The 13,358-nt window shown below is 38.6% G+C and overlaps 1 protein-coding gene across 7 annotated transcripts in view; it reads right to left on the reverse strand.

Annotated features, from left to right (window-relative positions):
- The window catches only part of NLGN1 (neuroligin 1), a 295,783-nt gene that overhangs the window by 193,894 nt on the left and 88,531 nt on the right, over positions 1 to 13,358 (reverse strand). For 4 of the 7 annotated variants that reach the window (XM_066557112.1, XM_066557110.1, XM_066557109.1 and 1 more), the window contains one exon: positions 6,467 to 6,526. The exons of the other annotated variants lie outside the window; for them this stretch is intronic. In XM_066557112.1, coding sequence (XP_066413209.1) covers positions 6,467 to 6,526 — 60 coding nt within the window. The remainder of the gene's footprint in view (positions 1 to 6,466; positions 6,527 to 13,358) is intronic. 7 annotated transcript variants of the gene reach the window in all.

Genomic DNA, 13,358 nt, shown 5'->3' on the forward strand with positions numbered 1-13,358 from the left:
GACACATTCATCTTTTCAAAGACATATGCAAGGATAGCACTGTTAAAAATCCTTCTCAAATTTAACTCAGTTCTGGTTTCAGTCCCACATAAGATCATTTTTGAGTGCTGTGATTTGTTTGGCTTTAAATTGCTAGTTCATAAAACATCTAAGTAGATCTTACTGCACAGCAGAGAATAACCTTATTTATATTACATATACATTAATTTTCTTGTAATTATTTCTATTATTCATTCTCTTCTGTACCTTTCTTGTTTGTTGCATCTACTTTTTATGTCTCATCTTAATTGCGTTACAGACAATTTAGGAATAGGGCTGACTTTTATTCTATGTTTGTTACATTACACAACAGGGAACCAAGTCTGACTGTGAATATCAGTCACAATTGTCATATATAACAAAACATAATTATAGCTTCAGTCATTCAAAACTGCTGTGAATTGGCCATGTGACTTAACAAGCATAATTTGCATTGGAAAACCAAAATGGGAAAGGAAAAAAAGCCTACCTTGAGACAACTTCACAGAAAAAGATAATTAGTTTAGCACCGATGTCACAAGCATTGCTTTTCTAGATGGCATAAAAAAATTGTGACAGCTTGATGCAGATTGCTAAGTAAATCTTGGGTTTTGAATGTGAAAAAAGACTAGAACAGTGGAAAACTTTTAGATTGGTTAGTGCAAAACCTGTGTGTGCCCTCCATAGGGTGTTATGTGGGTATGTGTGTAACTCTTCCATAAGCGTTTGTAGAACATATTCAAGCAGAGCATGGTACCAATCATTGCTACTCTTAATTTTAAAGCCTTTCAACAGCATTTGACCTTTCAGTTTGAATCCATCAGATGCCTTATAGATGCACTACCATTTAATAAACTAGTGCACTTAGTCCTAATATTTAAACATCCATTAATGCCACGTTTTTAGAATGAGATATAAAACTAGATATCCTGAGACTATCAAAGTAACTCTTGAGCTTCTGTGAGGAGCTTCAGATATGTTTACTATTTTAAAACATAGCCTGCATCTATCAGGCCCCAGACAAATAGAATTCTCTCCCTTTGTTTGTTTTCCTGCCTGTCAAACCAGGGGTTCATTCATGTGCACTCTCAAACCCTTAACTACCTTCACCTGAAAATTATTTGAGATCCTGATGGAGGACTATAGGAACGTTATCCTAGCATGAAAAAGGCCAAAGCTTTTACAGGTAAACATCTGGAGCAGATTCCCATTAGAGTAGGACCTCGATAGCCAGGTAAGCAGTCATTTTAAATTATTAAAGGATGATGGTTAGAGCTGCAAAAGCTGACAGACTCTTCATTGTACAAGCAATGCTCGGCAGTGCTGAAAGTAAAATGAAGCCCTAAAGAGGTACTTAAATTAAAGGTCTGTCAGAATTTTATCATGCGTGTTTTCAAGTATTAATAACATCACCACAAAAATTTGACACAATTTGAACAGTGTGTCTGTGTGTAAAGGGAAAATATAATCAGCACAATTTAATGTGCAAGTGGCACTGGAAGTTGTACTCTGGAGAGGAAATCAGGGAGCTAACATGGATGGGTGACAGGGGGAACAGGAATCATGATTTTGGCCATGTGCATCAGTCAACAACCACCCAAAGGGGTCAGACCTGTGCTCCCCCAGCCTGGCTGGCTCTCACTGAAGGCTGTAATCAAGGCTGGAGCATTTGGTTGCTTTGCAGGGCAGACGAATGTGTTCTGCTGTTTGCTGATCTCCCAAGTCCAAAAACATGCGACCAGTGCCACACAGAGAGAGTGCTGCTCCTCCTCTTTCTTACCATGACAGCTGAAGGCAGATGAAATGCCAAACTTGGCATCCCAGAGTATTTTAGTAGCAATGGAGTGAATAGGGGGCTGTGGAGAGCATCAACTCTGCAATGTGCTCCTTCACAGCAATGGCACTGCAGGCTGTCAAGCATAAGAGGGGATCTGTAGACAAATCCTGCATCATTAGCAACTTGAAATTTGAGTTATTTTTTGGCTTTTTTGATTTAAAACATGCTCTGGACCAAGAACTTCCTTCTGTCAACGAAGTCCAATAGCCCATACAAGACAGAGCACCAGACTAAATTATCAGAATCATCACAGTTACAGCCTGTGAGCAAACAGCAGCATCTGCTCCTAATCTGCCTCCTTTTCCACAGGAGAAATTGAAAGGGAGGAGGGAAGAGCAGAAGCATCTATCAACTGCAGTGCAGACCCCACTTGTGAGGCATGTGCTCTCAGCAACAGACTGGTGTCTGCCTTCCTCAGACTCAGCATCTGCACTCTTCCTTTCTAAAAATGGAATAGCAGCATTCCTGTGTTGCAGGGGGATGCTGTGAGGCTGAATGCATTAAAAACTGAGAGATGCTCAAGCAGCTCTGGGGACTAAATAAGGATTTAAGATTTACAGGTTGATGTGCCAGGCAAGGTGTGTATGATAGAGCAGTGGATGAAAATTCATTTGTGAGCAATCCTTCATGGATATTTCATACAACACTCACTACTTAGAAGTCCAGCTCTGATCCCAGAGTACATTGGCTGGTTAATGGTTTGTGTTGCCATATGTTAGGTCATGCTTAGGATTTTAGTGGATAAGAGCTAAGGGTGCATAAGAGTCACTGATTTTTGCTATATATTAAATTTTTTGCCAAATTAAATTATTACCTGGCCAAAATTAAGGCTAAGACAAGCCAATAAGATTAAAATATTTTACTTTTTAAAACTAAGCCTTGTTTCCAGACTGGGGAATGTAGACTTTCTGTAACTGCTGAGCAATTTGAAGGTAAATCTTGCATCTACACTAGATATTGCATTCCTGCAGGTCAGCAAATGGGCAAATCCAGCACTGCTATAAAAAGGGAAAGCCCCAGTGCTCACTGGTTGCAGATGCTTTTGCCACTTTTGTTTTTGGTGCCTGCTCAAGTTGTTCAATGTTTATTGAAAACAGGTTAGCAATAGAAGTGTAGGAATGAAAGGGTTAAACAGAAAAAATAATGCATCCAAACTGGGGAAAAAAGGCATTTCTGTGATTTCTGACTTTTCACACTCATAGAATTTGAAAACACCTTCATTTTTTAAACAGCAAATTTGCAGATCATTAGCTGGTAATGTGCACTACTGCCTTTGGGTCTTTTGAAAACAAAAATGAAAAATGATCTAATTAAGCCTGGTCTACTGGTTGCAGCACATACCAGAGATCCAAGTTTGATTGCTGACTCCAGTGCCTGTGCTGGCAAGGTTTGGACCACAACACTGTGGTAGTGGCATGCAGCAGCTGATGGGAGTAGGATTATTGAACAGGGCTTTAAAGGGAAATCTTCTAATCAAGCTCAGATATTTGAGTGGCACAAGAAAAAATGCTCTCCAAACGTTTGCTACAAGGAGCTGCCATGGAAGATCTTTCTTCAGAAAGATGTAATACAATAAATAACATGAGATCTCTAGAATTTTTGATGGAGAGACCATCCTGGGCATTTTAGAAATCAGCGGGCCTTGTTTATGTAACATGGACTCTATGGATATCTGATAGCAGTTGTTTTGCACCATGTACAGCCCATTCTCCCTAATGCTCCACTTTCATAATTTGTTCAGTTTAGCATTTATTTTATTTTTTCTACAGCTATTTGAAGGATTTTACACTGCCTAAAATCTACCATACTAGAAAAAGTGAAGGCTTTGAAGGACAGCTTAGCAGAAAATTAGCCAGCTAAGGTGACCTTTTGCTTGGCCTCTCTCTTTCCTGCTACTCATACCCAAACACATACGACTGGGTTTGTGAACTCTTCAGTTCTGCACAGGCAACAGGTGCTGGAGTTTCACAAAAGAGCAGGTTCACAAAAATGCAGGAGTTCACAAAAATGCGGGACACCTGATCCTGCTCCTCCACTGGGAAAAGCATGGTCTCAGCAGAGAGGCCTTCTATCAACCCAGCAGACATCCCAGCAGTCTTGAGTGTCTAGTGATCATAAAAATTTAAATTTTCCCTGTCTCTCTGTGCCTCTCGGAAGCAGTAAAAGTCTAATTACCACCTGCACTCTTCTATTGGCACAGAAAGGAGAACAAAACTGTCACTTGTACGCCAGAGAAAATTAATCCCAGTCCTATAAATTACAGAGATTTATTAGTGTTGTAAATGTGCTCCTTCCCCTCTAGTTTGAGTGCTGTGTTCTCACAGCCCTTCTTCTCCCTCCTGCAATTGTCAGAGCAGGAGACAGGTTTTCCCTGACATGGACACTTGTTCTCAGCAGACTGAGATCCCTCCTCTCATCTGAGCCTACCTACTACAGCACTTGCTGACAGCAACCACTCTCTGCTGAATTTCAGTAAACTGAGGAGCCTCTTCTAAGCAGAGAAGGACTCCACAAACCTGATGTTATTAACATCTGTCTTGGCAATTATACAGCAATTTAGGAGAGCTATTAAGGCCCACTGGGTGAATAGCCCAAATTTCAAATGGTTTCTTAAAACATATTGTTAAGACAGAGTCATTCTTGTAATGGCTAATTCACTATCCCGGATTTTTGAGATTTCATAAGAATGTCCCTTGCAACATTCTGGATTTGTCATGGATTTGTGTACAAATGTCCTGGCTTCATAAAGCCAGGAGGATCTGAATTGTTGTAATTAGCTCTGAATAGTGTGTGGCCTGATTTCAGCTAGGATAGGGTTAATTTGTGCACTCAGGGCGAGAATAATGTTGATATTCAGTGGTTGCTGAGCAGTGCTCACACTAAGGCAAGGATTTTTCAGCTCCTCACCCCCAGCAAATAAGCTGGGGGGGCATGAGAGGTGAGGAGGGGACAGAGCCAGGACAGCTGAGCCCAACAGGCCAAAGGGAAATTCCAGATATTCCATATCCTGTGGCCTCATGCTCAGCATGTCACCTGGGGGAAGCTGGCTGGGGGTCACTGCTCAGGAGCTGCTGAGCATCTAAGCCAGGGGCTGTGAGCAATTGCTCTGTGCACCACATGTTTGGCGTATCCTCATTGTTTTATCATGATTATTGCTATTATTTCATTTCATTTCTGTCCTATTAAACTGTCTTTATCTCAGTTAATAATTTTACTTTTATATTTCCTACCCCAATTCTCTCCCCCAGGGAGGAGTGACTGGCTCTTTGCTGTTTAGCTGCCTGCTGGCTTAAAACACCACAGGAGAGCTTTCAAAGGAGATTTCCAATTTATCAAAACCATCAAATCTTGCAAATTTTGGCCCAGCTGGTGGGCTTTCATTCGTATGCTTAACATACAGATCCAGTAGAGGATCATAAATCAGTCATAAAATGGTGACAAAATCTGCGTTCAATTATTGGCTAAGAAGTTAAATGCTCAAATTTGCCTTCCTTAATCTTTTCTGGAAAGACTCTGTGCTTCTAAGTTAAGTAGTTGATGTTATCGGTGATGAAAAATTTCTTAGTAAAGAGCCTTTCAGCCTACCTGTGAAGTTTCATCTGGCCAACTTCCCCCTGCCACCCCAAATATTAAGAGAGAAGCAAGCAGCAACTCTACCAGTCCCATATGGTAATTTGTTTCACTCATTGACCATAAACCATACAAAGTGTGTGTTTAAGATTCAGAACTCTGAAGCACATCTACCTGAAGGGATGAGACTGCTCAGGAAAAGAGCCCCTTGTTACCATTTTCATAGCCCTGAAAAAATATCAAATCTGCATAGCTTCATGATCAACAGACATAATTTATGAACAGAATAATATGCTTGACATTTCAAACTTTTGATTTTACTTGGTAATAGGGTTTTCTGAGGGTCAGCTCAAGTAGATCAGCATCTTTGTATGCTTGCAGAAAACAGAAGAGACAAGCTTTTTTAGTTTTAGCTTAGCTCCAAAGAGCTTCACCAACAGGCAATGCTGCCTCCCTTCTGGAGGGAGGTGGGGTGGCCTTTAATATTAAATACTTTTCATTGCAGCCTAAATGCAGATGGGTTGGCATTTGGGGAAGTTCTGTTGCTTAAGAGACACTTTTAAAGAATGTTCTGAATTTTTTTCCTTTTATAAACACAATATTTTCTATGTTTATCAAACTGAGATCAGTCAGTGAAAAAAAAAGAAACATCTTTGTACTTGGTGAAATACATAGGGTTAGAAAACATGCAAAAAGGTGTACAGAGAAACTTTAAAAGAGTGTTAGTTTAAATAGTATGGACAAAATTCAGTCAAAAGGTGGGATGCAACATATCAAAAGTCCATTTCAAGAAAACAAAAACCCTCCTTTTTAAATATTGTTACTGTTTTGTATCAAAACGTAGAACTTAACAACATTCTTTCTTTTAAAAAATTAAAAATATATATGTATAACAACAAGCAAGAAGACAAAACACATCAAAAATGGGAATTAAAAAAACAAAAAAACTCTTCAAAAGAAGACAAGAAGTCAAAAAAAGAGGGGAGAAAAAAGATTTTCAGGGATCCTTGTCATGCAAATCAGTTTGGCGGCAAAAAATACCTTCATCTTCAGCACCGTCATTATCACCTAAATCATCTGTCTGTTTCTTTGTAAGGGGACCTAGGATTAAGAACGGAGAAAATGGAGGAAAAAAGACAATTCAAGAATATACAAGACTGAGGAAAAAAAACAGTGAATATTAAATTCCCACGGATGTCTCAAGAAAAACATTTTCAGGGAGGGAAATCTTAGTTTATAACGACCCATTTTTCATTAAGTTTTTCAAACATTACAGCAAAACCTTCCCTCGGGGGTATGGCTATTAGAAACATCCAGCACAAGAAGCAGAGAGTGCCCAGTGCTTTATTGTTTTTAAATGAAGAATTAAAGCTTGTTTACTAAAAGCATACCCCGCCATAGACTGTAGTTATCCACTTCATTTAATTGTTTTTTCCTGTTGCTGTTATTAGGAATAGTGGAGACAAGAACTGCCAAATTACCTCTTGCACTTGATGCAATAAGGTGGTTAATAAAAGGCTTGACAGTTGGTTAAAACAATATTTTCTGTCAAATGCTAATTCACATTTCTAAATTCAACCATTTAAGCTCATGCTTTATAGAAAGATAAGCACAGGTTTAATTTTGGGGTTTTTTGACACATTCATCACATTCTCTTTTAAATAGAACTGCAGATATCCTTGAAACCTTTGACTACCTGCTGAGATATTTGCAAAGAAACATGAAAATCCATATGTAAACCAGAAACAAGAGTGAAATCCCAGACCAACTGAAGACAATGACTTTTGCCATTGATTTCAATGGGCCAGAGTTAGTTTCATGCAAAAAAGTTGTATTGAATTGAAATTTTAGCTTGGGCAAAGCACTCACATTCACAATTCCTTATCTCCATGAAAGGATGATGAGACAAAATTCCTTTATGCCCAACACCTGTGTTATTAACAAGTATTTATAGATTTATCATGTTTTCCAATGGGAAAAACACCCACTCTTTTACTGAGAAATAAAAATATACAGCAGAAGGAAAGTCAAAGGCCATTCTGAAAATATTTCCATGTCATATATTTTACACACTTACGCACAAACAAAAGACAGTTGGAACTCAGCATTATCTTTCCTTTTTTTTTTCTGAGCTCTCTCATTTCCATGACATTCTGTAATTTGCATGCGAAAAAGCAATCAGTAGAAACACAGGGCTAAGTAACAAAAAAAGAAAAAGCCAGCCAAGCACAGAGTAGAAAACAAGAACTTCCTCATGCATAAAATAGCAATAGACAAAAACAACAACAAAAAAAGAGATGAACAGTATGTGTTGATATTTGCAGTAGATGTAGGCAAGAGACATGCATTAAATCTATGCACTGTGGAGTATTAAAACATCTGTATTTAAAAAGCTCTCTGTTATTTTACAGGATATTAGTCATTCAGCATTAAACTTGTCTTTTATAGGCAAAATACCATGTACTTGAGTGATGCATTTTTAAAAAAAAAATCATAAAATGCTTTTACCAGGTGCATGGGTTTAAGAAACAGAAAAAAAAACCATGAAGTACCATGAGACTTTAACTGTGAATGTAGGAACTGGTCTGTATTATTGAACGCCAAAGCTCAATACCTTAATTCCTGCATCAGTCAGAAGTATAGTTTTTAACTCATTCTAAATACAGAACACTAGAATTATACATCATAAAGAAAACACAAACATTTTTATGATCACACCTGTAACAATCACTCTCTTCAGTTGAAGGCCTTGGGGATGCAGGTTTTTCCTCCTACAAAGCCGCGGGTATAATCTTTGCAATATTTGGTATCTGGATAGTGCCCTGATCCAAACACACACATTCAAATATCTCTCTGCCCAGCATTTTCATACCATACCAACTTTACTTCTAAAAGAATAAAATCAGAAGAATAAAAACTCTATGCAAAGAATGACAATATTTTCATGATGGGTTTTCAGCATAGAGAACAGGAAGGGTTCATTTAAGAATGGTAAGAGCTGTGTACTTAAGAATGGAGATTCAGACACAGGCAAGAATATATGCATTTATACACACACACATTTTCTTAGTAGCTTCTTATATTTTGAATTTTAAAAGTCACCAAAAAGGTACAAAGTGGCATCTGGAAAGCTGAACAACACACATTTCTCCAAACAACTTGCAGAGAGATGGGCAATTTATTTTCTAGATGAAACCAAGATTGTGTATGTTACATTTTTTTTAATAGCTGGCTTTTGGCAGGTATTTTGTGTAGATCATGGTTCCAGATCTCAACTTCAATTACAAAGTGCATCAACCATCTCAATGTAAAGGTCTGGTTTCATACCATTTCTGATTTTATAATATGGTAAAGAATGACTGGGGCTAGCTTTAAAAATGACCTGGATATTTATCATGTTTATGCAGTTCTGAAATTCTCTGAAAAACACTAAAAAAAAAAAAAAAAATTAGACCATCTTTTTTAAAATCAGAGAATTGTTAAGGTTGGAAAAGACCCTTAAGATCCAGCTCAGGCATTAACCCAGCACTGCCAAGGCAGCCACCAAGCCATGTCCCCAGGAGCCACAGTCACACATCTTTTAAATACCTCCAGGGATGGTGACTCAACCACTTCCCTGGGCAGCCTGTTCCAGTGCTTGACAATTCCTTTTTGCAAAGGGGCTGACCTATTTTTAAGCTGTCATAAATTAAACATGTTTTTTAATACAGCCAGAGCTCTGTTTCACAATCCAAGGGCTCTGCTCCCCACATCCCCCGAGCAGGAGGACTCATCCCTGTGGAGACACGTGGCAGAGCCACCAGGCACCACTCACAGTGCCTGGGAAACAGATGAGAGATTATTTCTCCCACAAGTTCACTCTGGCCTGCAAATATAATCTATTGCATCTTCAGAGAGGTTTTCTGCTCCCTGGAACTATAAATGCTCTGAGTCCAAGAAACCAAAGCAGAGTTTGGCCCTCATGTAGCAGGTGTGAACCTCCTCACATTTTATCTGAGCACAAAGAGGTGCTGCGAAGATTAATTTATATTTTTTTAATTGCTGGGCAATCCCTAAAAGAAGCATCAGCTCAAGACCCACTGTGCACAGGGCTGTCTAAAAGGGCAAAATCAAGGGGTTCATTCAGCCTCTGGGAGGAGGCAGAGCCCTGTTATGATCTGTGCTGCCTGCTCCACGTTCAGAGGCTGCAGACACTTTCTGAAGTCATGAAAGTGGTATTAAGAGAAGCTCTGGATTAGAATTCCACCCCTTTCAGCAATAACTCTCATTCTAAAATCAGTGAGAAATGGCTTTTGCTTCTGATTCTCCAGATAACTGATTACTCTGACTAACAGCCTCGCGGTGTCTGGATGATCATAAAGAAAGATTGATGTTTTGAGTCCTCACACAGGAAAACACTCTGAAATCACAAGCAGATAAACAGAATAAAATCTTATGGCAAGAACCTACAAAATGTAGCAGCAATAGCCTTTTTAAGTAAAAATAAATCAGAACTAAAATTGCTTAGTAGGTGTATAATTTTCAGATATTTCCTGCAGCTTTCAATTAATATTCTACAGATAGCTTATGATTTTGTAAATTAAATGTATCCCCCAACTAGGTTTATTTCTTTAGCACTGACTTTTCATTCAATATATGATATTTTAGGGTTCTTCCATCATTTTAATATTCTTTTCAGGTAACAGAAACTAATTTTAAGAATATTGATACTAAGACACAATGGACTATGAGCCAGTGAAACAAAAAGGAATATTTTACAAAACTATAATTGCCAGAAGTCTTTTGTCCTCAGTTACTTTTCACTGTTGTTATACTCCAGCCTTCTCCTCACCTTTTGTGAAGGCCCAATTAATTTTACTTTTTGAGCATTTCACTTTCAAAAATGGGCATCCATTTAAAAAAAAAAGGATTTTACTATGTTTCACAAGCCTTAAAACAGCTAATGCTGCCTTTCTATGCCAGCCTAAATTTTAGCTAAAGTTTATGTAATAAATATTAAATATCAACAAAGTAATCAGGTACCATAACTAATGGAGGAAAAAGAGGATACTAAAGCCTCTAAAATGCTGATGCAAAGATGATTTACTTATCAAAAGGCTCTCTAAGGTTTAGTCTCATTTTGGTGCATACCCATAACTCTCATTAATGCTAATGGGAAATTAGACCCCTAAGTCACTTTAAAAAGGGGGGAAAGTGATTACTGCATTTTATGTTTCCTAAAGGCAAGGAATAGTCTTGCTACTAAAGCTGAAGAAACTTTGTGTGCAGGAGGCACTCCCAACGAAGCCTATACTCGCTTAATTTAAAAATAGTTCTTGCATTATTTAAATTATTATTCAAATATTTATTCTGTTTGTATTGCAATCAATGCTGAGGCACTAACATGATGCATTTTTAGATCTTGATTGTGATTTGTAAATGCCTTTCCTCCGCTCAAAGTAAGAGAAATAACACACCTCCTGTCCAGTTAGCTCAAGAGTAATTACGCTCTCAGAAATAATTAAATCCAGCCATATTAATTCTGGTTTTTATCATTCCCTTTGATGAAGGACTAAGGTACTTTAGCTCCCAAATACGTTAAAGCTGATTATAAATTCTCTCTTTATGGGCTTGATTCGGCAGAAATTATCCGTGGCCTTTCGGGCCGCGGGAGTGCGGGAGGCAGGGAAGCTCTGGATGTCGTTAGCTCTTTGGCCTGGGAAAGCTATTCATCATCAAACAGAGTCATGCTGCAAGTTGACACCATTTTGTAAAACAACAGTGCAAATCCTCTAAACTTAATAAATCAGGGCTGATGTATACAGCCATTGTTCGGGCCAAAATGTTCTCCTGCAGTAATGAGGAAAGTGGGGAAGAAAAAAGGACCTTTTACATCAGGTTAAGTAGGCTCCATGGATCCAGTAATTTAGAAATCACCATAGCAATGATTATTCTTTGAGGTAAGGTGTCTCTGCTGGATGGAAAGGGGGAGAGACAAGACTGAGGCTGCTGAAAATGATACTTGTAGAAAAATTCACCAGGTGGGTTGGGACACTGTGGAATGTGATATTACACATTTATTTTCAAACTTATCTGAGCGCCCCCAGCCAGCTACTGCTATTTCTTCTTCATTAGCCCATTTCCTAATTAAGCACTGAAAATCAGTGAAGTGAAATTACCTCATCTTTTTAGACTCTACCTTGGTTCCAAATATAAAATAATCAATTCTTTGTTGTTTCTACCATCATTTTTGTCCAATAGATTCTCCAACTAAATAAACCCACAAACTTGTATTGAATTATCACTGTCTAGCAGATGAGGCACAATAACATGTTGCACCTATATCCAGTTTTTAATTTCAAAGAAATTAATGACAGGTTATAATTAAAAATCTTCACACCTCAACATTTTCTGTGAAGAAAAATCAAATTTGTATATGTTGAGATTGAAATACAACTCTATCTACATATGCATATATGTAATGGCAGAAGAGAAAGTTACAGCACAATAGTTATCGGATGAATAATTTTATGAAGTCATCTTCTTTCACTTGAAAATTAGAAAGCTCTCAGCAAAAATAAAAGAACTAGGGTTCCTTAGAGAAGATAAATTGGGGAGGTACAAAAGGCAGCTGGGTCTAAGAAACACTTAAATGAAAAAAATCTCCTTCTTTTGTTGTGCTTTGCTGCAACAGACAAAACAATCTTTCTATTTCTTTTTTATTTTCCTTTTTACTGTCCTGATTTCATCACACACTCACTGCTTTCCCTGTTATTCGCACACCCCTCCAACTCATTAAATTCCTTTTATTTCCATATTGCACTTATTTGTAATTTTCATACTTATCAGCAGGGCAAAGCCCTGGCCGACTTTGCTTTTTGATAGCAACATTTGCATTCATGTTTTAACAACAAATGATGGCACAAACCTCAGTAGTTTCACATCTCACTACCTGATTTGTGATGACAATCAAGCTCTGTAATTAGAGCTGCAAGTAACTCAAATTTGCATCTGCAAGTGAGTGACAGGTACAAATTGAACCCACAAAAGGGTTGCCAACTTTCTTTGAAAATTTACATGTATAAATGCTTTGTCACTAAAGAAGCTATTCTGACACTTCAAGACTAACTCCTGCTGTGCCTTTTATAACAGCATATTGCTGAAGTGTCACACAGAAAGAATATCTAATCCCAAACCTTTTTATTCACAAGATTAATCACACTGGCTGGATCTTGATTTCCCTTAAATCTGAAGGAGTTTCATTACTGCATGCTAGATATGTGTGAATTTAAATAAGATTAGAATCTGGGAACATAGGGAGAGTTTCACTTCTGCTTCCCGTTTTAGATGCAGCCTAAAATTCTCTGTATTCTCAGAGGCTCAGGCACTTTATGTTCACATGTCCTGAGAACAGGCCCTTGGTAAATCCCATTTCCTTCAAGATAGGTCACTCCATAAATCCAGTTCCATTTCCAGGGGGCTTTGGTTCCATGATGTGCCTTGCATGGCGCCATGCAGCGTCCCAGGGAAAGCAGGATAAGCGCAGGTGGGTGGGTGAGGTGTCCCCACCCACACAGGGGACAAGGCCAGCCCTGGGGAAACCCTGGGTGATCCTGCCAGGCTTGGGGTGAACACACAGCTCAGGTACAGGGTGCATCTAGCCCCAGTGAGAATTCTATGGAAGATTTCTAGGACAGGAGACTATTCCATGGAAGAGCCAAAACCCTGGGAGTTATTCTACACATCCTAATTTCTGAGACACTCCAGCTTTGGCTCTAGCCAGTAGAAAAAAATGCCACAGAGGGGAAACAGGTGGGACATTTATTCACTTTTTTTATCCCAGTGGAAGTGAGGAATGGAGCAGACACTCAGGATAAAGGAGTGGGTGTCCCACCCACCAGAACTAGACATGAGAAAAGGAATGTTTCAAAGGGACCAAGACTCTGCTGGCCTA

This window comes from Molothrus aeneus, chromosome 10 (assembly GCF_037042795.1).
Source record: "Molothrus aeneus isolate 106 chromosome 10, BPBGC_Maene_1.0, whole genome shotgun sequence".
In the NCBI taxonomy this organism is placed as follows: Eukaryota; Metazoa; Chordata; class Aves; order Passeriformes; family Icteridae; genus Molothrus; species Molothrus aeneus.